This window comes from Cetorhinus maximus, chromosome 11 (genome assembly GCF_964194155.1).
Source record: "Cetorhinus maximus chromosome 11, sCetMax3.hap1.1, whole genome shotgun sequence".
NCBI classification, from domain to species: domain Eukaryota; kingdom Metazoa; phylum Chordata; class Chondrichthyes; order Lamniformes; family Cetorhinidae; genus Cetorhinus; species Cetorhinus maximus.
This window is the reverse complement of record NC_135889.1, coordinates 107312583-107339274: the sequence shown is the minus strand read 5'-3', so window position 1 is coordinate 107339274 and position 26692 is coordinate 107312583. Positions and strand designations below refer to the sequence as shown.

Sequence of the window (26692 nt, the reverse complement as noted above, 5' to 3'; positions counted from 1 at the left end):
GATATAAATGTGCATGGTGAATATTTCATCTAAGTTATGTTTTCATTGGCTTCCTGTTGCTCAAGAAATGCCGATGCTAGGCAGTGACATAGGCTAGAAACGTTAACTATGCCAGCGGCCATGTCTGCCAGAACAGAATGATGTGATGCAGACACAGAAAACATATGACTTAGAGTGGTTGGAGTGCCTCCTCAAAATATGAATGTTTATTTGAAAATCTTGAGCGATCTGTCAGTGAAGGTGAGCAATGCCCTTCCTTTGAATCAAGGTTCAATTGACCATTGGACTAAGGATAAATAGGCTGAAGTTTGAGCCAAATTGGACTCTTAATGGTGTTGAATTCAAAATTCTGGTTTAGTAATCCCGGATCATCACTCATTTTATATTAATATATGAATTTACAGCCAAAGAAGGCTTATAATGTAACCAGCAACCAGTCTATTAATAATATAACATTTTTAGAACAAAATGATGATATTCTTCAACAATTTCAGAATAAAATATGTGTAAATTAACCTTTTTCTAAGCAAGCAATATGCATAAGTGTCTGCTGCTTTAAACATATTTTCTCAATAGTCTATGACCAAATTATATTCAATTCAATCTTTTTAAAAAAATCTATGATCAGACTAGGACAGAGATCCTATTCCTCGTGCTACAGTATTTCACACAGCGGGTAGATTTCCCTCTTATCACTATGTAAGTGAAATAAACCATTGCACATATGTACTCAAATTATCCTTTTATAATTTTTCCCCCAATTTGATGTTTAATTTTACTTAAAAGAGAAGCACCTGTTGAAAATGTTATTTTCTTTACAAGATAAATAGGATTGTTTCTGATTAAAAATTTAATTTTAAAAATAAAAGCAAAGGGCTAAATCATGAAATAAGCCATGGCTCTGTAAGGCATTACAGTATAAAAATTGATGTGAAATCCACAGATTAATGCCTCCTGGACTCAGTTGCACCCTTCTCTCTAAATCAGAAGGTTGTGTTGTTTGAACAACTTTTCATGATATGAGTATTTAACCTGGGCTGTCAGTCCAGTGCAGTATTGAGGGAGTGTCATTTTTTTGATGAGGCATTAAATCGAGGTTCCTTAGACTGTTCAGGTGGATATCAATGATCGCATCATGGTTAGCAAAGAACAGCAGAAAGTTCTCAAATTGTGCCGTTTTGATCCTTCAGCCGTCACCATCAAATGCCTATTAGCTTGCTGCTGTTTTTGAGATCTTGCTATGTCCAAAATTGGTTGTCACGGTTGCTTACAAAACAATAGTCATTGCATATCAAAGTAAATTCAGAAATGTGATAAGGTGTTACATAAATACGAATCTTTCATTATCATACCAAGGATGTTTATGAGAGTTTATTTTTAATAATGATCTTTTCTATGGCTAGATTATTAATGGTCTCAGTTGCACTGGCGTTACTGGATGAACATGAGTTACCTAATGACATCTGCTATGCCAATGGTAAGCATCAAGTTCGCAGTAAGAACTTTTCATTGTCTTCCAGATTCTATACAAAGCAGACCTTGGGTGGTTGAAGGGTATCGGATGGTCTCCTCTGGGATCACTAGAAGTAGCCAACGTCAAAAAAGCTGGAGAGATCCTGAGTGAGAGCAATTACCGTCAGCATCCATCCAAGTTTAAGTTCGGCAGCTTGTCTGACTCCATGGATATGACCCTAGCAAAGCATAATGCACAGATTATGAATAAGGTTGGATTACAATTTTTGGTTAATTGACAAATATACTTTGAATGTCACCCATCAAAGTGCTAATCTTTGTATCTATATTTAATCCTTAGCATGCATACATTGAAGCCTGGGAAGCAGACAAGACTAAAATTCACATCATGCCAGATATTCCGGAGATAGCATTAGCAAAACAGAACCAGATCAGCTGCAGTGACGTAAGTGTGTGAAGCCATTTTGAAATGTCACTTGCTCGTTGTGTTAGCACCTCCAACAAAAAAGAACCCCTCTTTCAGCTTTCACCTATACATGTATATACATAAGCACAGGTGAGCCTCCAATTGATACCAACCATCTCTATACAATTAACACTCAATTGATATACAGTTCACAACAGGAGGGCTAAAAGATTTTAAACATGAAAAACTTAATGGAGTATTTTTGCCTTGCCTTACTTTGGTAGCAGTCTCTGCAGCTCAATTGCAAAGCAGAACATCCCAGATGCTGCTGGGAGTTCTGCTTCCAGATTTGTGCTGGACCGGGCTTTCTGCCAACCCATCAACTTACTGCCGCTGACTCCAGAAGCCCCTTTAGCAAATCTCAGGTAGTGTTTCTATGTCCGTCTGGAGCCAGTCTTGCAAACGTGGGGTTGTGGAAAATTGCTATGGGAGGCTTTGGGCATCAGTTGCAGTTGAGTCTCATGCAGGGCTGTCTAAATTTAATGAATAGAGGGAGCAAATCAATCAGTCTTTCTCAATTCTATGCCCTTTGGAAGGACTGTAAGAAACTATGTGGGAGCTATGAAGTCATATAATATTTCCAATGCCCTGGGAAAGCTGGATACCTTTATTAGGCCAGTATTGTTAGTCTTGGGTGTAAATGAGGTAGCACAGTTAGAAACTTTGACATTATGGCATAAACTGGAAGTTATTTTCCTTCCTATCCAACATCTGGGCAGGGAGGCCCTGCTGCTATCATCATTTGAAGCAGACAATTGCAAAGGAAAGTTTCGTGAGCAGGGGTTGAGTGTTGTGTATTTTTATGCAATTTTTTGTTGTTGCCCACATCGGAACCACCTGAATTTCGGCCGAAACCATGATGAAAATCTTGACCAGAGTTTAATGGCTATGTTTTCACCACAGAGATGGGCAAACAGGGGCTGGATCTGTTTTTGTGTCAGAAACGCATCTCCATTAGGAATGTGCCTGAAGTTCATAATTTCATCGGGGCGAGTCCTTATTTGGTATTGAGATGGGTTTCCTGGCCAATTAAAGCTGTGGTGGGGCAGGAATGAAGGTGGTTTCAGACACCCAAGGCAACCATCAGTGAAGATGCTGGTTGTCCCTCGAGGGGGAGAATTTGTGTCAAAGCCCGGCGCTTCACACAGGGAGTTGAGATGGCACAGGGGAGTCAGAGGCCTTGCACCCATGTGGAAGAGGAGGGAGACCCATTTCCTGGAGGGTGGCAGGAGGACACCTCCACATCATGCAGCGGGGGCACCTCTCTGTTCTGCATCGTCTCCCTCTGCCTCCAGCTCCTGCTCCTCTCTCACCTGCTGCCCCTGCTCCTCGCTGATGAGCGGTCCCCTTCCAGGGCCTCACTGTCCTCAAGGCCCATGGCTCTTTGGAGGGCCAGGCTAAGGAGAGCACAGCAGATTGCCACAATGACCGACACCCACTCAGGAGAATATTTCAGGGCACCGTTTGACCATTCCAGCCACTGGACCCAATGCCCTCCGAGCCTGCGGTGTCACATCAGTTGTGAATCTGACATGTTGCCCAACCTCGGTGAAGAGGGCATCTGTATCCTGGGTGATCTGCCAGTGCGCAGCAGGCTGTGAAATCTGCACTGATGAGGGCCCAGATGTCTGTGACAGTCAGTCTGGAAAGCCGCATTCTCCTTCGGCCCTGGTTCTCAGTCATGTCCACATCCGTTCACCTCTGCCTGTTCATCCTGTGCTCAGGGGACTGTCTCCTTCGTGCCCCTAGTCTCCTGATGCCCGGAGATCTGTACTTCCTGTGTAATTTGCTGCACCTCTTCTCCAAAGGCCTCGATTTCTTAGGGTGCAGTGCCCATTTCCATCTGCAGCCTTCCTGGTGCTCAGGTGGAGTCCAAACAGCCTTGCCTATTGCTCTGATGCTCACATGGTGCCAGGAGGGTGACGCCCCTTTAACTAGTAAAGTTCTCAATCTTCCCCTGGCCTGTGATGGGCAGCTGCAAGTTTAACTTCAAAGAGGTAAGCCCTTTCACCTATGATAAGCATTTACACTTAACTTTTCAAACCTTTCTGGCCTCCACGACTTGCCCCCTGACACGCTCCTTTCTTCCCTCCAGCGGGCCAGACACAGATAACTGCTGAACACCAGCTGCCCCCAGGAAGATTTAAACCATTCAGCTGCAGTCAGTATCAGGTCCCCAGCCTAAAATGATCTAAATGGTGCAATAGTCATTGGGATGTCTCCAAAGTTACAGAAAGGTCAGAGAAGACTAGCCACGCTAAATCGAAACAAACAAATTGACCCTGAAAATCTGCAAGTCAGTAGATTTCAGTGTAAGTGACCCGGGATGGGGGAAGTCACATGCCTTAGATGTCTGTTGCGAGCTTGAGGCCAGATTTGGGTCATTCCTACCACAGCATATTGAAGACACCGGAAGCTCTGACAGAAGAAGTCCAAGCTAAAAGGGGTGCTGGGTTCTGACTGCTGAAGAAATGTCTTCCTTTGGCCCATTGCCAAGGGAGGCAAAGTGCTGAAACGTAAAAACATTTTTTTAGCCAAATCTTCAAGTGTCGGGGCTATGACTCTGCCTGTCCTCGTTCTTCCTACCCAAATGTATGCTGTGTTAATTCCTTCCATGATCTATGGTCAGTGATAAACGTGGCTGAGGGCAGCCGTCTTTGTCTGCTTTGCCTTTGGAAGAGCAAATGAAGGTGGGAACCACTGTACGGGAGCCAGCGGCGCCCATCCCAACCATGGTAATGCCTTCTTACCTGTTCTTTGGAATGGGATCTCCAGCTTCCGTCACCAGCAAGCTCATGGATCTTTCCCACACACTTTGGCTGAATTGAAGAACACTTTCGTTTTGAACCTGATGCTATGAATGTTATTTCTTCCCCATAGAAACTGTACAAACTTGGTATGGAGCATGATAAGAAGAAGGGCTACAAACTATATCCTGACGCCATCTCAATCAAGGCCGCAAAAGCATCCCGGGATATTGCCAGTGATGTAAGTGGATCTGTTTATTTTGAGTCAGAAAATTCTATATTAAAATTTCTGATACCTGTACTCTTTCTTAGAACGTATACTTGATGATTAAATGAAACATCACTTCTTTGATCTCTGCTTTAGTACAAATACAAAACAGCCTACCGCAAGCAGCTTGGCCACCACGTTGGATGCCGCAACATTCAGGATGACCCCAAGATGGTTTGGTCCATGCACATAGCCAAGATTCAGAGCGACAGGGAGTACAAGAAAGACTTTGAGAAATCAAAGACCAAGTTCCACTTGCCAGTCGACGTGCTGGACATCCTGTTGGCCAAGAAATGCCAGACCCTGGTCAGCGACATTAACTACAGACATCACTTGCATAAGTGGACCTGTCTGCCAGACCAGAACGATGTGATTCATGCAAAGAAGGCCTATGAACTGCAGAGCGATGTGAGTACCTCCCTAAAAATGTAAAAAGGCCTTTGAAAATTCTTGAGAAGTTGGTCAGAATATCTGAGGAATACTGTTCTTTTTAATCATGAATTTACAAAGGTGTGGATTTGGCTCAGTTGAACATCGTTTCAACAATATCAATGTGATTGGTGAATATTTCATTTAAGTTAGTCAGTAGTGGTTTAATTGCCTTCCATTCTCAAGGGCAGAGCGAGGAGGCAGGTCCCAAATCTACATCAACCGGATGGGAATTTAACCCACGCTGTCAGCATTGTTCGGAACCATGCACTAGCTGTCTGGCTAACTGGCCACCCTCTTTTTGTTATATATGTTTAAAATGAAACAAAAATCCAATTATCAGTGCTACAATATACAATATACTGTGGGCCTATTTCCCTCTGGTCACTATGTAACTGAAAGAAACCATTACAAATATGAACTCAGATCCCTCCTTTATAATTCTACGCCCAATTCTATATTTAATTTTATTTAAAGGAGAACCACCTTTTGAACTTTGTTGAAAATATTATCTTGTTTACAGGATAAATGGGATTATTTCTGATTATCCATTTTCATTTTTAAAATAAAAGGAAGGGTCTAAACCATGAAATATACTATGGCTCCGTGAAATGAAAAAAACGATGTGGGGTCTACAGATTAATTCCTCATGAACTCAGTTGCACCCTTCTCTCTAAATCAGATGTTCATTTTGTTTGAACAACTTACTATGCTCTGAGTGATTAACTTGGGCTGATAGTCCAGTGCAGTACTGAGGGAGTGTTATCTTTTTTGATGAGACCTTAAATCGAGGTTCCTTATGACTGTTCAGGTGGATATCAATGATCCCACAATGGTTAGTAAAGAAGAGCAGGAAGTTGCCAAATTGTGCTGGCCAACTTTGCTTCCTCAACCATCACCATCTAATCACCTGCTGACCGTTCGTCTTGCTGCTGTTTTTGAAATCTTGCTTTTTGCAAAGTTGGTTGTCACACTTGCTTAGAAAACAAAAATCATTGCATTTCAAATTAATTTGATGCTTTCAGAAATGTGATAATGTGTTACATAAATACAAGTCTTTCATTATCATACCAAGGATGTTTATGAGAGTTTATTTTTAATAGTGATCTTTTCTATGGCTAGATTATTAATGGTCTCAGTTGCACTGGTGTTACTGAATGAACATGAGTTACCTAATGACATCTGCTATGCCAATGGTAAGCATCAAGTTCGCAGTAAAAACTTTTCATTGTCTTCCAGATTCTATACAAAGCAGACCTTGGGTGGTTGAAGGGTATCGGATGGTCTCCTCTGGGATCACTAGAAGTAGCCAACGTCAAAAAAGCTGGAGAGATCCTGAGTGAGAGCAATTACCGTCAGCATCCATCCAAGTTTAAGTTCGGCAGCTTGTCTGACTCCATGGATATGACCCTAGCAAAGCATAATGCACAGATTATGAATAAGGTTGGATTACAATTTTTGGTTAATTGACAAATATACTTTGAATGTCACCCATCAAAGTGCTAATCTTTGTATCTATATTTAATCCTTAGCATGCATACATTGAAGCCTGGGAAGCAGACAAGACTAAAATTCACATCATGCCAGATATTCCGGAGATAGCATTAGCAAAACAGAACCAGATCAGCTGCAGTGACGTAAGTGTGTGAAGCCATTTTGAAATGTCACTTGCTCGTTGTGTTAGTCTTTATTGTACACGCAGGACCGATCCTGTTTACGGAAACAGGGCTGAAAACTCAATAGACAGCCAGCCAGTGAAGGATAAATGCTGAAGCCTGGTCTTTAGTCACTTGCAAGGTTTTATTTACATAGACCCACCTTGCATACCATGCCGCTGCCTCAAAAAAAGAACCCCTCTTTCAGCCTGCTCCTATGCATGTATACACATGAGCACAGGTGAGTTCCCACCACCTCTATACAATTAACACCCGACTAATGTACAATTCACAAAAGCAGAGGTAAAAGATCTGAAAAAGCCTGGGTCGTAACTTTCAAGTTCCAGGGCAGTGTAACTGGGGGGCCGTGGGGGGTACTCCAAAAGATGCACCAGATGACCACAATCCCAAACTGGCCCCCATCCCAACCAACCCCAGAGGTTCCCAGGTACGGACTGCACGTCAATCTTATAAACTTCCCCTGGGCAATTGCCCTGCACTGGGAGCCATCTGAAAATGCGATTTAAATCACAAACTTCAGATGGTTCTGACTGTATTACATCAATGGTTACCCAGAAAATGTTAACAGAATTACAATCACTTCTAGCTTCTGGTAACTATTGTACAGACCCATACCAACCCCACGGGGCTGCCCCCTCCCCTACCAAACCCCCAGGGGACTCCCCCCACCCGCCGACTTCCCCACCAACAGGACGCTACCGCCCCCCCCCTCCCCCCACAGGATTCCCCCAACCCCTGAACACCCAGGGGACTTCCCTGCTCCACAGGACTCTCCCAACCCCCCCCCCCACAGGAACCTCCCAACCCATGAGGGACTCCCCCCACCCCGAGACCACTCCACCCACCCACCCACATAGGCCTCCCCATGCTCACCCTGGACGACCCCCTAACTCCCGAACTACACCCACCCCCAGAGCCTTACCTGACCCGACCGACCCCACCGCCGACCTCCCCCGACTGTCCAATTGACACCCCCTCCCCCGACTGTCCGATTCTTCCCCCCTGACTGTCCAACCACCACCCTCCGCCACCCCCCCCCCCCCCTCCACCCGCTGCCGACTGTCCAATTTCACCCCTCCCCCTGACTGCCTGGACCCCCTCCTAACACCCCACAAACGCTGGACACTTCCCTGACAAACCTACCTTCTCCCTGGCTTGAAGTGGCTGGATCTTTAAACTTACCTGATTTACTGTAGCCAGTGCTGTAAAAAAAAAAGGGTTGTAGCCTCCTTCTATCCGATTATGCAGTGCTCGACTGAAGACCTCAGGAGCTGCCTTGCACAGTCCTCGCCCGGCCTCACTCAGAAGGTCGGGTGAGACAGGGCCGAGAAGATTTGTAGGGAGGAAAGTAGGAGCAGAGTGGCAATCTGACCCTGATGGTGCACGTTCAGGCCCTTTGTGATAAAAATGGAGCACTTTTTGCCTCGCCTAACTTTGGTAGCAGTCTCTTTAGCCGAGTCACAAAGCAGAATCACTCAAATTTTGGTGGTCCCTCTGCTACCAGAATTGTGGTGGAATGGGCTTTCTGCCAACTCATCAGCTTGCTGGCGCTGACTCCAAAAGCCTCTTTAGCAATTCTCAGGCGTGTTTCTGGTACTGTTCCTATCTGCATCAGGAGTCAGTCTTGTGTGTGTGAGAGTGGTTCTGAAAAATGGCTCCAGTAGGCTTAGGGTATCATGCAGGGCTGTCTAAATTTCATGAATAATGGGAGCAAATCAATTGACCTTTCTTGGTTCTATTCCCTTTGGAGAAGGCATGGGAAACATGGAGCTACGAAGTCAAATAATATTTCCAATAGCCTGGGATTACGGCACACATGTTTTTGGCCAATATTGTTAGTCTTGGGTGTAAATAAGATACTAAAGTTGGAAAATTTGACATATGCACGTAATTTGCAAGTTATTTTCCTTCCCCCTCCCATACCTGGGCAGAGTCTCCCTCTGCTATCACCATTTCAAGCAGAAAACTATAAAGAGCGATTTCATGGGTCGGGATTCATTCTTGCGAATTCCTACCCAATTTTACACTGTTGACGACCCTGCGACAGAGCCCATAGTGACTCTGGAAACACTGTGGGTTTGGTTCACAACTTAGAAATCAAACTTAGAAATCGATGTTTGTAGGAGGCCAAATCCAGGCCTAGCGTTTGAGCAATGGCAATGAGCTGCTGAAGAAGGAGGCCTGCAATGAGGCCATGGAAGTGGTAGAAAGAGAGAGTTACAAATTGCAAGGGAGTTCTTTTCCCGAACCAATGGGGGAGATCCACCAAATTTCAGTGAGATCCAAGCCAATGCGACCAATTTCACAGCCTTAGAGTCAGAAATTTAGATGCTAACATTGCCATGGTAGCCACCAGCTATTTAAGTGTGCCTATTTCCAGTCAAAGTGCTATGCCCGTGGGCAAGTTAGTGTTAGTGTGGAATAAAATGATGTGCCCTATTATTTGCCATTGGTAGTAGTAGGAGGGAACAGAGTCTCCCTGGTGGGAAGGAATTGGCTTAAGAAGATACGGTTAAACTGGGTCTAGCTATTTACAGTAGGAATCCGTAAGAGTATGTCTGAGAAAGTGCTAAGAGAGCACAAAGTGGTCTTTGGGCAAGAAGGACCAAATGATAAAATTAGGCACCACAAAGCTGAAGTCAAGATAAAGGATAATGTACAACTGACATTTTGTAAGGCTAGGCCAGTGCATTATGCACAGTTACAATCAGTAAGTATAGAGGTAGGTGGAGATATTGGACAGTTGGTGAAAAGTTGTGGAGTGTGTCTCAGAATGAGACATGATCCAATCAAGGTTCCTTTCATTCCATGGTCAAACATAAGAAACCATGGGAATGAATACATGTTGACTTCCCTGAAGTGGAAGGGAAAGAGTAAATGTTTTTGTCGATAGCTATAGCAAGTGGATAAATGTTGAGTCTATGCCCAATACCACATGTGCCAAACTATTGAGGTTCTTAGAAGTTGATTTGCAATTTGCTGTGCACCACCACCTTCTTGAGGGCAACTAGGGATGGGCAATAAATACTGGCCCAGCCAGTGAAGCCCACATCCCGTGAATGAATTTTTAAAAATTATGGATTGTCAGAGGTGTTGGTGTTAGATAATGGTCCACAGCTTACATCAGAAGAGTTTGAAATATTTCTGAGTAAGAATGGATTTAAACACACTTGAATACCTCCATATCATCCAGCATCGAATGGTGCTGCAGAAAGAAGTGTACAGATTGTGAAGAGGTCTTTGCAGAAGTATTTGCTCAGTGACAGTCAATCCCGATGCAATAACTTCCATGATTCTCTTCGACACAGGCTAGAAAATTTTCTGTTTCTTACAGGATAACCCCATAGCCTACAATAGGTTGATCACCTTACATGTTATTGGTTAAACACATTACAAGGACAAGGTGTGGTTTTCTTAAGCCTGATGTCAAAAGGAAAATAAAAGAAAAGCAAGACAAAGTGAAGATGAGCCATGATACACGAAGCATGAAACTTAAGAGAGTTCAGTGCTGGTCAGAAGGTCATGGTGAAAAACCACCAACGTGATTAGCAAAAGTATGTGATTGGAGCTATTGTAAAGGGACTAGATGCATTCACATATCTTGTGAAGATTTGAGAGAGGCTGCATCAGTTTCATGTAGATAATTTTCTTGAAAGAGGAAATCTGACAAAGGGAAAGCATGAGAAACATCCTCTATTCCAAATTCCTCCTACGGCTCAAAATAAAAGTCAGAAAGAAAGCGAAAGCCAAAAAAGAACTGAAAGTTGGCCAGTATTTCAGAATCCACTGGTAGAGCAAAGTGAGTAAGTGTCTTTGATTAAGACAAATCAATCAATGTCACACTCCTAACCACTAAATGATGTCAAAGTCAAAGATCGGGGTACTATTTTATATCTTAAAGTATAAATTTTTTTTCAAGTGGGGAGGGAGTGTAGGATAATAGACAGCCACCTCTCTGCTGCTCTAACTGTTCTTTAGAGAGGTATAAGTAAAGTTAGTTCAATAATGGCTGCCTCTGTGAATCTACATGGTGAGTTTATCTCAGTGCAATGCATAACACTATGACCCTTCACAAAGGTGGGATATGCGGAAACTTTAGGACACTTCTTTAGCCAGATCATCAAGTATCTAAGCCATATTGCCCTATCCTCTGCCCCCACATTGACCTCACATCCAAAACTTAGTTGGCTAGTGCGCCCCATTTAACCAGGCTGACCATATGCTAGGCCCTGTAAAAGGTGCGGGGCACAGTAATTTCGACAGCCCCACCAGTGGCCCTGGTCCTCATTATATCAATAGTCTTGTAAGGGGTGAGCACAGGAACATTTCAGAAACTGGGGCACGTAACTAGGACCACAGGCATTATTAACCACAACCTGCCCTGCCACTTTTAGCGTTTTATGCACATCGATGCCCGGGTCTCTCTATTCCTGCACATTCTTTGGAATTACCCCTGCTCATTCCTCCTACCGAAATGTGTCACGTTTTTTCATTTTATGATCCTTGACCAGGCATGAGCATACGGTTGGTGATGGAGGGGTGGAGGGGAGTTGTGGGGGGCACCTATGTCGGAGCATTTCTGGTCTGCTTTGCCTTCAAAGGGTGAATTAAGTTGGGAACTACTGAAGCACCTCTGTGGAAACCAGCAGTGCCCATCTGAACCATAGTAATACCTTCTGCCCTGTAATATGGGGTGGGATGACCACCTTCAGCCACCAGTAAGCTTACAGTTATCTCCCCTACACTTGGCTGATGATGAAATTAAGAACACATTCGAGATCTACTTTTGTTTTGAATCTGATGCTATGAATATTATTTCTTCCCCGTAGAAACTGTACAAACTTGGTATGGAGAATGATAAGAAGAAGGGCTACAAACTACATCCTGACTCCATCTCAATCAAGGCTGCAAAAGCATCCCGAGATATTGCCAGTGATGTAAGTGAACCTGTTTATTTTGAGTCAGAAAAATCTATATGAAAGATTGTGATGCCGGTATGCTTTCTTTAGAATTTTCAAACCATAATTACACAAATCTAAACTTGATGACTGAATGCAACATTGCTTGTTTGATCTCTGCTTTAGTACAAATACAAAACAGCCTATCGCAAGCAGCTTGGCCACCATGTTGGATGCCGCAACATTCAGGATGACCCCAAGATGGTTTGGTCTATGCACATAGCCAAGATTCAAAGTGACAGGGAGTACAAGAAGGACTTTGAGAAATCAAAGACCAATTTCCACTTGCCAGTCGACGTGCTGGACATTCTGTTGGCCAAGAAATGCCAGACCCTGGTCAGTGACATTGACTACAGACAACACTTACACAAGTGGACCTGTCTGCCAGACCAGAACGATGTGATCCAGGCAAAGAAGGCCTATGAACTGCAGAGCGATGTGAGTACCTCTCTAAAAATGTAAAAATTCCATTTAGAATTCTCGAGAAACTTGGTAAATTGTTAAGTTTGGTAGATATTATTATAATCAAACGGCGGGATTTTCCGCACCCGCCCGCCACCTTCATCTTCTGGTCCCGCCGCAAGTCAATGGACTTCTGTCTGGGGCACTGCCTCGCCCACGGCGGGTACCACCCGCCCACGGGGATGGAAAATCCCAGCCAAAAGTGTATGGATGTGGTTAAATTGGTAATTGCATAGGTAGATAGAATTGTGAGGATTTGAGCCAAATTTTAAATTCACAATACTTAATTATTAATGCTGGCTATCAATTGTGTTAACATTAATATTGGAATCCATTAAAATATACATTGTTTTATCTATATTTTTTGGGTTGATAAATTTCAACTATTTTTTTATCCTTTCATGGAATGTGAACATCACTGGAAAGGCCAGCATTTGCTCCCCATCCTTAACTGCCAACTCTTGCAATGGATGTCAACTCACTGGATTCCTTCAAAGTGGGAGCTGGACCTGTTTCTGGCAGGACAGAGATGACCTGATAGGAAAGTTAGATGAGGCATAGAATTATCAAGACCAGAGTCACGTCCTGATGAAGGCTGAATTTTTTGGTGAACCACTTTCTTAAACCGCTGCAGTCCATGTGGTGTAGGTACACCCACTGTGTTGTTAGGGGTGGAGTTCCAGGATTTTGACCCAGCGACAGTGAAGGAACGGTGACATGGTTCCAAGTCAGGATGGTGTGGAGTTTGGCTCCATCAGTGTAAAAGTTAGGAGAGAACTCAATTTACAGCTTTTGTGTTCCAAAAAAACCTATTGCTCCTTGATCAGGTGATTTGGCCAAGTCAACCAAATACTCCTCAATCCAGAAGTGGGGCATTTATAGCTTATTATTCAAAAGACCTTGTAGCTATTGGCATAAGAGTGTGGCATCAAGGAGCCATAGCAAAACTGAAGTCAATGGGAATCAGGGGAAAAACTCTCCGCTGGTTGGAGTCATACCTAGCACAAAGGAAGATGGTTGTGGTTGTTGGAGGTCAGTCATCTCGGTTCCAGGACATCTCTGCAGGAGTTCCTCAGGGTAGTGTCCTTGGCCCATCCATCTTCAGCTGCTTCATCAATGACCTTCCTTCCATCATAAAGTCAGAAGTGGGATGTTCGCTGATGATTGCACAATGTTCAACACCATTCGCAACTCCTCAGATATTGAAGCAGTCCATGTCCTAAGGCAGCAAGATCTGGACAATATCCAGGCTTGGGCTGACAAGTGGCAAGTAACATTCACACCACACAAGTGTCAGGCAATGACCATCTCCAACAAGAGAGAATCCACCCATCGCCCCTTGATGTTTAATTACATTACCATCACTGAACCCTTCGCTATCAACATCCTGGGGGTTACCATTGACCAGAAACTGAGCTGGACTAGCCGTATGAATACTATGGCCACAAGAGCATGTCAGGGGCTAGGAATCGTGCGATGAGTAACTCACTCCCCGACTTCCCAAAGCCTGCCCACCACCTACAAAGCACAAGGCAGGAGTGTGATGGAATACTCCCCACTTGCCTGGATGAGCGCAGCCCCCACGACACTCAAGAAGCTTGACACCATCCAGAACAAAGCAACGCACTTGATTGTTGCCACATCCACAAACATTTACTCCCTCCACCACCGACGCACAGTGGCAGCAGTGTGTACCATCTACAAGATGCAGTGCAGGAATTCACCAAGGCTCCTTCAACAGCATCTTTCAAACCCACGACCACTACCATCTAGAAGGACAAGGACAACAGATAGATGGGAACACCACCACCTGGAAGTTCCCCTTCAAGTCACTCACCATCTTGACTTTGAAATATATTGTTGTTCCTTCACTGTCGCAGGGTCAAAATCATGGAACTCCCTTCCTAACAGCACTGTGGATGTACCTACACAACATGGACTGCAGCAGTTCAAGAAGGCAGCTCACCACCACCTTCTCAAGGGCATCTAGGGATGGGCAATAAATGCTGGCCCAGCCAGCGAAGCCCGCATCCCGTGAATGAATTTAAAATAATCATAAGACATAGGAATAGGAGTAGGCCATTCGGCCCCTTGAGTTTGCTCCGTCATTCATTAAGATCATGGCTGATGTGCTATAAATGGCATTATAGTTCCATTATCTCAGGTACAAAAGCCTTTGGCCAGGTATTTATGGCCCCTCCGGCCTAGCAGGATATTATGGTTCTGCCGGACTGAATGGAGATTTTAATGGCTCGCTGCAACTGCCGGGGGTGGGGGGGGCAGTGACACAGCGAGGAGAGAGCCTGGAGTTTCAGTGTAAAACGGCAAGGAGAGAGCCGGGAGTTTCAGTGTAAAACAGCGAGGAGAGAGCCGGGAGTTTCAGTGTAAAACAGCGAGGAGAGAGCCTGGAGTTTCAGTGTAAAACGGCAAGGAGAGAGCCGGGAGTTTCAGTGTAAAACAGCGAGGAGAGAGCCGGGAGTTTCAGTATAAAACGGCGAGGAGAGAGCCGGGAGTTTCAGTGTAAAACAGCGGGGAGAGAGCCTGGAGTTTCAGTGTAAAACGGCAAGGAGAGAGCCGGGAGTTTCAGTGTAAAACAGCGAGGAGAGAGCCGGGAGTTTCAGTATAAAATGGCGAGGAGAGAGCCGGGAGTTTCAGTGTAAAACAGCGAGGAGAGAGCCGGGAGTTTCAGTGTAAAACGGCGAGGAGAGAGCCGGGAGTTTCAGTGTAAAACAGCGAGGAGAGAGCCGGGAGTTTCAGTCTAAAACGGCGAGGAGAGAGCCGGGAGTTTCAGTGTAAAACAGCGAGGAGAGAGCCGGAAGTTTCAGTGTAAAACAGCGAGGAGAGAGCCGGGAGTTTCAGTGTAAAACAGCGAGGAGAAAGCCGGGAGTTTCAATCTAAAACAGCGAGGAGAGAGCCGGGAGTTTCAGTGTAAAACAGCGAGGAGAGAGCCGGGAGTTTCAGAGTAAAACAGTGAGGAGAGAGCCGGGAGTTTCAGAGTAAAACAGCGAGGAGAGAGCCGGGAGTTTCAGTGTAAAACAGCGAGGAGAGAGCCGGGAGTTTCAGAGTAAAACAGTGAGGAGAGAGCCGGGAGTTTCAGTGTAAAACAGCGAGGAGAGAGCCGGGAGTTTCAGTGTAAAACAGCGAGGAGGGAGCCGGGAGTTTCAGAGTAAAACAGCGAGGAGAGAGCCGGGAGTTTCAGTGTAAAACAGCGAGGAGAGAGCTGGGAGTTTCAGAGTAAAACAGCGAGGAGAGAGCTGGGAGTTTCAGAGTAAAACAGCGAGGAGAGAGCTGGGAGTTTCAGTCTAAAACAGCGAGGAGAGAGCCGGGAGTTTCAGTGTAAAACAGCGAGGAGAGAGCCGGGAGTTTCAGAGTAAAACAGCGAGGAGAGAGCCGGGAGTTTCAGTGTAAAACAGCGAGGAGAGAGCCGGGAGTTTCAATCTAAAACAGCGAGGAGAGAGCCGGGAGTTTCAGTGTAAAACAGCGAGGAGAGAGCCGGGAGTTTCAGAGTAAAACAGTGAGGAGAGAGCCGGGAGTTTCAGTGTAAAACAGCGAGGAGAGAGCCGGGAGTTTCAGTGTAAAACAGCGAGGAGAGAGCCGGGAATTTCAGAGTAAAACAGTGAGGAGAGAGCCGGGAGTTTCAGTGTAAAACAGCGAGGAGAGAGCCGGGAGTTTCAGTGTAAAACAGCGAGGAGGGAGCCGGGAGTTTCAGAGTAAAACAGCGAGGAGAGAGCCGGGAGTTTCAGTGTAAAACAGCGAGGAGAGAGCCGGGAGTTTCAGAGTAAAACAGCGAGGAGAGAGCCGGGAGTTTCAGTGTAAAACAGCGAGGAGAGAGCCGGGAGTTTCAGAGTAAAACAGCGAGGAGAGAGCTGGGAGTTTCAGTGTAAAACAGCGAGGAGAGAGCCGGGAGTTTCAGTGTAAAACAGCGAGGAGAGAGCCGGGAGTTTCAGAGTAAAACAGCGAGGAGAGAGCCGGGAGTTTCAGTGTAAAACAGCGAGGAGAGAGCCGGGAGTTTCAGTGTAAAACAGCGAGGAGAGAGCCGGGAGTTTCAGTGTAAAACAGCGAGGAGAGAGCCGGGAGTTTCAGTGTAAAACAGCGAGGAGACTGGGAGATAAAAAAAGTCAAACTGTGACATCAAATGAAAGTCGTGAGTTGATTGGCTGATGACAAATTGCTTTTAGGGACTGTGTTTCAAGTGTGGAAATTTAAAAAAACAATGTCGATTTTTTAAGCTGTTTTTAATTGCCTGGCTTATTATTTAAGATTTAAGAGGGAAGGAAGAAACTAGTGATTTCATTATTTATATTAATTTCACGTGGTAAAGTTTATTGGATTCTAATGTTTTAGTTCAGTAAGTGCTGGTGAGAAGTGACATTAATTTACTTAATACTTAATCATGTAATTAATTACTTTATTAAGAACACAATAAAAATTGCAAGGCAGGTGATTTGTAGCAATTGCAGGATGTGGGAGCACCTTGATGCCAGTGTAAACCAGGACAAGCACGTTTATAGTAAGTGTTTGCAGTCCAAGCAGTGTCAGCTCAGAATTTATGAGCTGGAGGCTGAGCTGCAGGCACTGTGACATATCAGGGAGGGGCAGAGTTTCCTGGACACTTTGTTCCAGGAGGCTGCCACACCCCTTAGGTCAGGGTCTTCTGATTTGGTCCGTGGTCAGGGACAGCAGAGTGTGACTACAGGTGAGGCAGGTAAGGGGACCCAGAAGGTAGAAATAGAGCAGCCACAGTCTGTGTAAGTGTCCAACAATTTTGAGGTTCTTGCAGCTTGTGTGGATGGTAGCAAGGGCTGTAGTATGGATGAACAGACTGACCATGGCACCATGCTACAGGGAGTTATTCTAGCGGGGTGAGTTAATAGGAATGTAGTGGTGCTGGGGGACAACATAGTCAGGTGATAGATATGGTTATTTTCAGCAAAGAGTGAGAGTCCAGATGGCTGTGTTGCCTGCCCAATGCCAGGGTTCAGAACATCTGCTTTGGGCTGGAGAGAAATTTGCAGTGGGAGGAGGAGGATCCAGTGGTTGTGGCCCATGTAGGAACCAACAACATAGGTAGTACTAGGAAAGGGGTTCTGCTGAAAGAGTATGAGCAGCTAGGGGCTAAATTAAAAGCAGAACCTCAAGGGTAATAATCGCTGCATCATTACCTGAGCCACAAGCAAATTGACATAGGGTAAATAAAATTAAAGAGTTGAATGCATGGCTCAAAGATTGGTGTGGGAGAAATGGGTCTCGACTCCTGGGGGCACTGACACCAGTTTAGGCAAAGTGGGAACTGTATCGTTGGGACGGCCTTCACCTGAACCGCGCTGGGCTGTGTTCTGGCAAGTTGTATAACTAGGGCGGGAGAGAGGGCTTCGATTTAAATGGGGGTGTCAAATTTGGGAAGATGTGCTAAATCAAAGAGTAGTGACAAGATAACTGAGAAAGTTATTAATATGGGAAATGATAAACAGACCATGGCAGGAAAGGATAGAGAGTACAAATCTAAGAGTAAATCAACAGATAAGGGTAGAGATTGCAAAAATGATAAAAGGACAAAACTAAAGGCTCTGTATCTGAATACACGTAGCATTCGAAATGAAACAGATGAACTGATAGCGCAAACAGAAATAAATTAGTATGATCTGATAGCCATTACAGAGATGTGGCTGCAGGATGAGACAGATTGGGACCTGAATATTGAAGGATACATGACATTTAGGAAGGACAGGAAGCTAGGAAAAGCTGGGTTGATAGCTCTGTAAATTAATTATGGTATTAGCACAATAGAGAGTGTTGACCTAAATTCAGGTAACCAGGATGTCAAAGCAGTTTGGGTGAAGATGAGGAATGATAAAGGCAAGAAGTCACTTGTGGGAGTAGTGTATAGGCCCCCTAACAGTAACCACATGGTAGGATGCAGTATACAGGAAGAAATAGTGAAAGCCTGTCAGAAAAGTACAGTGGTAATCATGGGGGACTTTAATTTACATATAGACTGGAAAAATCAGATGGGCAAAGGTAGCCTCGTTGAGGAGTTCATCGAATTTTTTTCAAGATAGTTTCTTAGAACTGCACATTTTGGAACCAACCAAGCAGCAGGCTATACCTGACCTGGTATTGTGCAATGAGATCGGATTAATTAATGACCTCATAGTGAAGGTGCCCCTAGGTAGCAATGATCATAATATGATTGAATTTTACTTTCAGTTCGAGGGAGAGAAGGATGGGTCTAAGAGTAGTATTTTAAACATATAAGGGCAAATTATGAGAGTATGAAAGCAGAGCTAGCTCAAGTGAACTGGCAAATCAGGTTAAGGGATAGGTCAATATAGATCCCGTGGCAAACATTTAAGGAGACATTTCAGAATATGCAGAATAGATACATTGCAATGGGAAAGGAAAATTCCAAGGGGAGAACCAACCATCTGTGGTTAACTAATAAAGTTAAAGATAGTATCAAACTTAAAGAAAAAACATGTAACTGTGCAAAGATGAATGGCAGGTCAGAAGTTTGGACAGAATATTAAAAAAAGCAAAGAATGACTAAAAGATTAGTAAGGAAAGGAAAAATTAGTGTACGAGAGAAAGCAAGCTAGAAATAGAAAACAGATTGTAAGGGTTTCTATAGATATTTTGAATAAGAAAAGTATTAATAAAGTGAGTGTTGGTCCTATAGAAAGTGTGGTTGAGCAATTAATAATGGAAAATAAGGGGATGGCAGAGGAATTGAACAGGTATTTTGCATTGGTCTTCACTATAGGGGATATTAGTAACATCCTAGAAATAGCTGTAAAGCAGGAAATGGAAGGGAGGGAGGAACTCAAAAGAAATTAGTCACCAGGGAAGCTTTACTGAGCAAATGGTTGGAGCTATGAGCTGACAAGTCCCTGGGTCCTGATGGATTTCATTCTAGGGTCTTAAAAGAAGTGACTAGTAAAATAGTTGATGCATTGGTTTTAATTTTCCAAAACTCCCTAGATTTGAGGAAGGTTCCATTAGATTAGAAAATACCAAAAAGGGAGGGAGACAGAAAGAAGGAAACTACAAGCTGGTTGGCTTAACGTTTGTGGTAGGGAAAATATTAGAAGCTATTGTTAAAGATGCTATAGCAGGATACTTAGAAAAGTTCAAGGTAATCAGGCAGAGTCAACATGGTTTTGTGAAAGGGAAATCATGTTTAACTAACTTATTGGAAGTAACTTGAGGAAGTAACATGTGCTATGGATAAGGGGGATGTACTGTACTTAGATTTCCAGAAGGCATTTGATAAGGTGCCACATCAAAAGTTATTGTAGAAAATAAAAGCTCACAGTGTAGGGGGTGACATATTATCATGGATAGAAGATTGGCCAACTAACAGGAAACAGAGAGTAGGCATAAATGGGTCTTTTTCTGGTTCGCAAGACGTAAAGAGTGGCATGCCACAGGTATCAGTGCTGGGGCCTCAACTTTTTACAATTTATATAAGTGATTTGGATGAAGAGACAGATGGCATGGTTGCTAAATTTGTTGATGACATAAAGATAGGTAGGAAAGTAAGTTGTGAAGAGGACATAAGGAAGCTACGAAGGGACATAGATAGGTTAAGTGAGTGGGCAAATATCTGGCAAATAAAGTACAATGTAGATAAATGTGAAATTGTCCATTTTGGCAGGAAGAATAAAAAGAAGCATATTATTTAAATAGTGAGAGATTGCAGAGTTCTGAGATTCAGAGGGATCCAGGTGTCTTAGCACTGAATCACAAAATTAACGTACAGCAAGTAATTAGGGAAGCTAATAGAAAGTTATTGTTTATTGTGAGGGGAATTGAATACAAGAGTAGGGAGGCTATGCTTCAGTTATACCGGGCATTGCTAGGACCACATCAGGAGTACTGGTTACTGTATTGGTCTCCTTATTTAAGGAGGATGTAAATATATGGGAAGCAGTTCAGAGAAGGTTTACTAAACTAATACCTGGAATTACAGGTTGTCTTATGAGGGAAGATTGGATAGGCTAGGCTTGTATCTGCTGGAGTTTAGAAGAGTAAGAGAGAACCGGATTGAAACATATAAGATCCTGAGAGGTCTTGAATGTGGAAAGGATATTTCCTCTTTTGGGAGAATCTCGGACGAGAGGCCACTGTTTCAAAATAAGCGGTCGCCCATTTAAGACAGAAATGAGGAGAAATTTTTTCTCACAGAGGATTTTGAATTCTCTTCCTCAAAAGGCGGTGGAAGCAGAATCTTTGAATATTTTTAAGGCAGAAGTAGATAGCTTCTTGATAAAGGGGTTGAAAGCTTATAAGGGGTAGGCGGGAACGTGGAGCAATCAGGTCAGCCGTGACCTTATTGAATGGCGGAGCAGGCTCGAGGGGCCAAATGGCCTACTCCCTGGTCCTAATTCTTTTGCTCATATGCGTGTTCATATGTAAGTGAAGTTGATTCTTAGCTTTTAGTTCTGCACAAAAAAAATCAGCATGTCAGGAGATCACTCTGGCCCTGATAATGCTATGCAACGTCTAAATTTCATATGAAGTGACCCCTGCCCTGCCAGAAATAGCCCCAGCTCTCATTTAAGGAATCGAGCAAGTTGACACCCATTGCGCTAATTAGCAGCCTATTCAGGGTTTCGCTATTCTCTGGAAAAAGGCTCATTCCTGACATCTAGCCTGGATCTCGCCTCAGACAACTTAAAATGGTGACTTCCTGGTCTGCCGTAACCTTAATTGTTCCCTTATTTGGAACAAACTGCCAACTCAAATACAGTCTATTCCCTTCGTCATCTTATAAACCTTTGCTACGATTCTCACAAGGGTAGCAATTACATTTGGTGAATGCTTAAAGTTATCATTTGATGTTCTTTTGTCTACTTCATTTAACACAGGAGTTAGCTTGTCCATTCCAATCAAGTTAATGCCTCCTGTAAAATATTCTAATCTATACTTAGGAAGGATTAGGATTTGATTGAATCTCAGATGATTGTGGCTTTTTTCTTTCTTTTTACTTATAAATGGCTTGTGGATTTATATCGCAGCTAAAAATAATGAAATGGTCAAATTTGTTCATTCCTTGCTTTATGGTTTAATGTGCTGAGGTACCATTTACCTGACTATACTGTCAAGCTTATGCTGGAATTGCAGGGTGGGTAATTTCATACCTGTTGACACCTTTCTGTCACCACGAGATAGCCAAGGTAATTTTAAAATAGAAAATGGACCAATAGGGGCAAGTTGATTATTTACTTGCCTAGTTTAATAAACAGATTGACCATCTGGTAGTTTGTAGGAACTGTCTTGTTTTTAGGGGTCTGGTTCAAAATAACACGTGTAACGCCACAATCAATTAGCAAGAATGGTGTGTGTGACTAGAGCTCTATAAAGGTATTGAGTTTTCCTTAAGTATTTGTAGAGACAGTCAGGAATAAAGGGATTGTCCAAGGTTATGTCTCTACCCAGTGAAAACAACAGGATAATGTACTTTTTTTTTCTGTATGTCTACTGCTTAGATACATTGTCTGAATTTTTTAGAGGAAGCCCCACCACCAGGGCCGACACTGCTCAGATGAGCACAGGACCCTGGGGCAGAAATGTGCCAGTAGCGACTAGTTAACAGGCTGCTGCTGGGTCTGCTGTCCAATTGAGGATGCTGCACCCCCCCCCCCCCCCCCCCCCCACAAAACCACCACCACCACCGAGACCCCTTTTCCCAGAGCTGCCAGCCCATTCAGAGGGCCAGCAACTCAGCAACCTCGGCAGTACCACTGCTGGTGGTCAGGCTGCAGCATGAGGGAGAGGGTACCTCAATGCTGAGGCCTCCTGAAAGGCAGGTAAGTTCTCCTGTGGAATCTGGGGCCAGGTAGGCCTTGGCGATTGGGTGGAGGGGCTGTGGAGTTTATTACAGCGGCGGTGAATTAGACCATTGCCGACACGGTTGCCAGCAGTCTTTAATTGGCAGTTTGCGCATGGCAGGCCCTGCCGACTTGGGCAAAACGCCTGCCGGGACAGGAAGTGGACCTTAATTGGGCCCTTAAGTTGCTCAATTGGCCGCTCATGGCAATATGCCATGGTGGTGGGAAGACTTTGGTCGCTCATCCCAACACCTTCCCCTGCCTTCTTACCTGCCCTCCCAGCTCCCAGACTGTGTACAAAGGGCTGGGAAAACTCAGTGCATTGTGTGTGTGAAATGCTGAGCCGGACACAGTAAAGGGATTGAGTTGCAAATTTTGGTATGTCTGATTCAGGTTCAAATAATTTTACATGCCATTAAAATAATGGACAGAGAAATCTGCTCACACTGACAGCAGTAATTTTTAGCCTTTTGTGATGTAGAAACAAAATATGAAAAATTGCTTACACGGTCAGATGCCAAAGGGCTTGATTGTTGCACATAATACTTTGCACAGCTAAGGTGACCTTAGACTGAGCACACAGCACGTGTCCTTTGAACTCGTTCAGCTTTAAATTTGTGCCTAGTCCTCTTTCAACCACCTGCATGCTTGTTTCTCCTCACCATCCTAAACCAAACGATTCTTGTGACTCCAGCTGGTGTACAAATCAGACCTGGAATGGCTTCGTGGTATTGGATGGTCTCCTTCTGATTCGCTGGACGTTCGGAAAGCGAGGAAAGCTGGCGAGATCCTGAGTGAAAAGAGTTATCGTCAACCCCCTAGCAACTTTAAGTTTACAAGCATTCTTGATTCCCTTGACCTGGTTTTAGCCAAGAACAATGCTCTACATCTCAATAAAGTAAGTAATATCATGGATTCTTGACAAAAGCAGATTTTATTTTCCATTTCAGTTTTTTTTCTCAGGGGGCATTGACCTTAAAAAATCTTTCTGGTAAGTACAAAATGAAAATATGTGTCATTTTAACATCACGTCTTTGGAATTGTAGGATAAATTTTTAAAAAGGCTCAATGCATTATTCTGAAATCACGTTGCCTGCTGTTTTAATGGGGACATTAATCCATTGGGAGATTTTTAAATAATTTCCCCTACTGCTATCCAGCAGTGTCATTTCAATGCCTGCGAGATTTCAGGAAATGTAACGTCAATATTTCTAAGCAGGAGGAGATGAAAATCAATGGCTCTTCTGCCACATGCTGTAATGAGATTACACCAGAATGACTAAATTAGGACCCAGATATGTTCCAGCCTTTGCTTGAGATGCACTGAAGTGACAGTCAGATAAATACGTGAGCGTGAGGGAGAAAGAGACAGAAGGATTTGCTAATAGGGTTAAATGAAATAGGATGGGAGTAGGCTCATGTGGAGAATTAACACTGGCATAGACTGGTTGAGTCAAAAGATCTGTTTTTGTGCAGTAAATTCGATGTAAATTAATTCAGTAACACAGGGCCTTGCAAAGAAATCACCCTTTATCTACCTCTTACAAGGAGAGTGGTTTAGGTAGAGTCAGCGGTGGGAGCTTCCAACATAAGAAGCTCCCATGGTCACAACCTCAGAGACTCATTTTGCAGAATTTTATGTCCTGAAGGCAGGTACGCGCCCCACCCGATCAGCTGTAAAATCACGCAAGATGACCACAATTAAGTGGGCAATGAAGCCCATTTATGGCGCAATTGTCTGTGATTTTTTTTGTGGCCTGCCCAACCTTACGGTTGGCAGACGGGCGAATTGGCCAGGTGGCCTTTACATTTTTCATGAAACCTCATCCAAGGGTGGGATGAAATCTCCGTTAGGAAATAAAATAAGAAGAAATATCTGGGGACCTTTTTTTTTTGTTATGAGGTATGCTTTCAGGTGTTTGATTGTGCTGCATGGACATAGTTTTGCAGCTTTTTAGTGCTTCATTTCATTATTTGCAGGTCTGCAGCTCCCTGAGGCAGCTGTCTGCCTTCTCAGGGAGCTCTCTCGCAGCGCTCACCCGTGCCCGGAGTGAGGTCATCGCCTGCCCTCTGCCCAACCCCGCCCTGCAGCGCTGAGCTTTTCAGCGCATGTTTCATGCTGGCTGGCCGTTAATTGGCCAGCCAGCGTAAAGTCATGGTGGGGGGCCGATTGCGGTCAAGGGCCTGTTTCCCGGCCGCTCCTGGGGCCCGGTGATTGCGTGCGCCTGACGAGGGGGAAATTCAGGCCCGTGTATTCCCTGATAGTGTATGCATCCAGTTAAAGTTGACATATTGGTCACCATGTTGGCAGAAGTGGGGGCCTCCTCGAGAGGAGGCCTGGGCTTGAGTTTCTTTTATTATTAGCCCCATTTTCAGTGGGTCGAGGGGGACTAAAGAAATCATCTTTCTTGTGAGCCTTCCCATACGAGGTAAGCAGCACTGCCATATGCATCTCCCTGAATGGGCAAGTCCCCAAGATGTGCCCACCAGTCATCTCCCTCGGTCCGTAAATTTTTAGCAGGGTCAGCAGCAGAGGTCCCACATGGATGCATCATGATATTTATGCCCCAAAATAAATTCAGTAACAGCAGTGTCCAAATTGGCAGGCCAGACAGCTGATCGGCGATAGGGAAATCATTTGAAGTGGCCACAATGGTCAAAGAAAGAGAGCAGGATGTCAGGATGGAAGCTGAAGGGCTGAGAAGAGGAAAATTGTTTGGTAGGGTTAAAAAAGAGGAAGTTCAGGCCTGAGATGGAATAGTGTTGGACCTAAGTTAAAGTAACAGATGGGATGAAGTGGGGTTTTAAAACATTTTTCAGAGGCTCCAGGAGGGTGTGGGTCAGGACTCAGAATGGGGCAATTCAGAGAAAGGGGCCTAAAGGGCCTGGTAATTTTTTTCAAACATGGGAGTAGTGCAGCCCAGGAGCAAGACAGAGCTGCAGATGGGTCAGAGTGAGGCAGGGCAGGAAGAGATTGAGAGAGAGATCAGCGTGTCATAGTAAGTTTTAGGCCTGAATTTTCAGCTCGGCGGGCGTGAGCGGCAGGCCTGGGAACAATTGGGAAATGGACCACTGACCGCGATCGGCCCCTGGCCACGGTTTTGCTTTGGTTGGCTAGTTAGCATCACAATCAAGCACCTGAACGTAAAATGGTGTTCACAGATTTCTATTTTTATTTTATTTAATAACGGAAACCTCATCCTTGCCCTTGGACGAGGTTTGCTGAAAAATGTAAACGCAGCCTAGCCGATTCGTCCATCTGCCAACCGTAAGGTTGGACGGGCTGATGGGCTACGTAAAATGACAGACAATTGTGGTGTTAATGGGCAATTGCCCTCTTAATTGTCGGCGGGCGTGCTTCTGACTTTTGCACACACCCACCAACCGAAATATCCCATGAGTGCAGGGTGAAGTCAGGACGCACGCCCGACGTCACCTTGTGCGATTTCATGCCCGATCGGGGCGGGCACGTGCCCGCCCTATCAGTATAAAGTTCAGCCCTTAGAGTTTGCAGGAGCAAAGAAGATGGGACTGAGAGTTGGGCTGATTAACTAGGCTGTAAAGAAAGAAGGATATTGTGTTGTGGCTTGAGGCCAGGTCAGCTGGAAGATGGAGAAGCAAGGTGAAGAATCAGCACCTGCTGTTGGGAGGCCTGCAGTGCAATTCTAGTAGAGGAGTATTCCAAAGTTTGTAAAGTAAGTCAATTAGTATTGCTGAGAAAAGAAACATGTCAAAGCTTTTCATCTTGCACACATCAGGACACTGATGTGTATATGTATCATATACCTTGACCAGAGTCAAGCTGCCTGGTTTAAATTTCAACGATGCTTGGCAGTTAACTGTCAGTCACCATCACTGGTGCATTCTCCATGGCAACATCTCTGCCAATCAGAGTCCACTTGGCAACCAATCAGCACTCTCCTCTCATACAGTATAAGTATACTGATGTATATATTGATACACAGGGCCCTGTTTTTTGCAAACCGAAAGAATATGTACATACATGTGCCTGTTTCAGCTAAACAAAAGAAGTGACAGCCATTTGCTGACTCATTTCTCAGGGCAATGCCTTGACCAGAGTCAAGCTGCCTGGTTTAAATTTCAACGATGCTTGGCAGTTAACTGTCAGTCACCATCACTGGTGCATTCTCCATGGCAACATCTCTGCCAATCAGAGTCTACTTGGCAACCAATCAGCACCCTCTTCTCATACAGTATAAGTTGTTGTTTTCCTCTTATATTGGCATTCTTGCGAATTGTCCTGATGAGTGCAAGACCAAAATCTTCGACATGTCTCTTTTTTCAGGAATGCTCAAGTTCTGTACTACCAAACAACTATAAATCAATTAGGCATTACTTGGGGTGATATTTAGCATCATACAG

General features: G+C 44.3%; 1 protein-coding gene across 2 annotated transcripts in view; it reads left to right on the top strand.

Moving 5' to 3' along the window:
• Nucleotides 1-26692, top strand: part of neb (nebulin) — a 279762-nt gene that overhangs the window by 106599 nt on the left and 146471 nt on the right. For both annotated transcript variants that reach the window (XM_078552563.1, XM_078552562.1), the window contains 9 exons: nt 1521-1724; nt 1814-1918; nt 4820-4927; nt 5051-5362; nt 6623-6826; nt 6916-7020; nt 11889-11996; nt 12144-12455; nt 23004-23207. In XM_078552563.1, the coding sequence (XP_078408689.1) occupies nt 1521-1724; nt 1814-1918; nt 4820-4927; nt 5051-5362; nt 6623-6826; nt 6916-7020; nt 11889-11996; nt 12144-12455; nt 23004-23207 (1662 nt within the window). The remainder of the gene's footprint in view (nt 1-1520; nt 1725-1813; nt 1919-4819; nt 4928-5050; nt 5363-6622; nt 6827-6915; nt 7021-11888; nt 11997-12143; nt 12456-23003; nt 23208-26692) is intronic.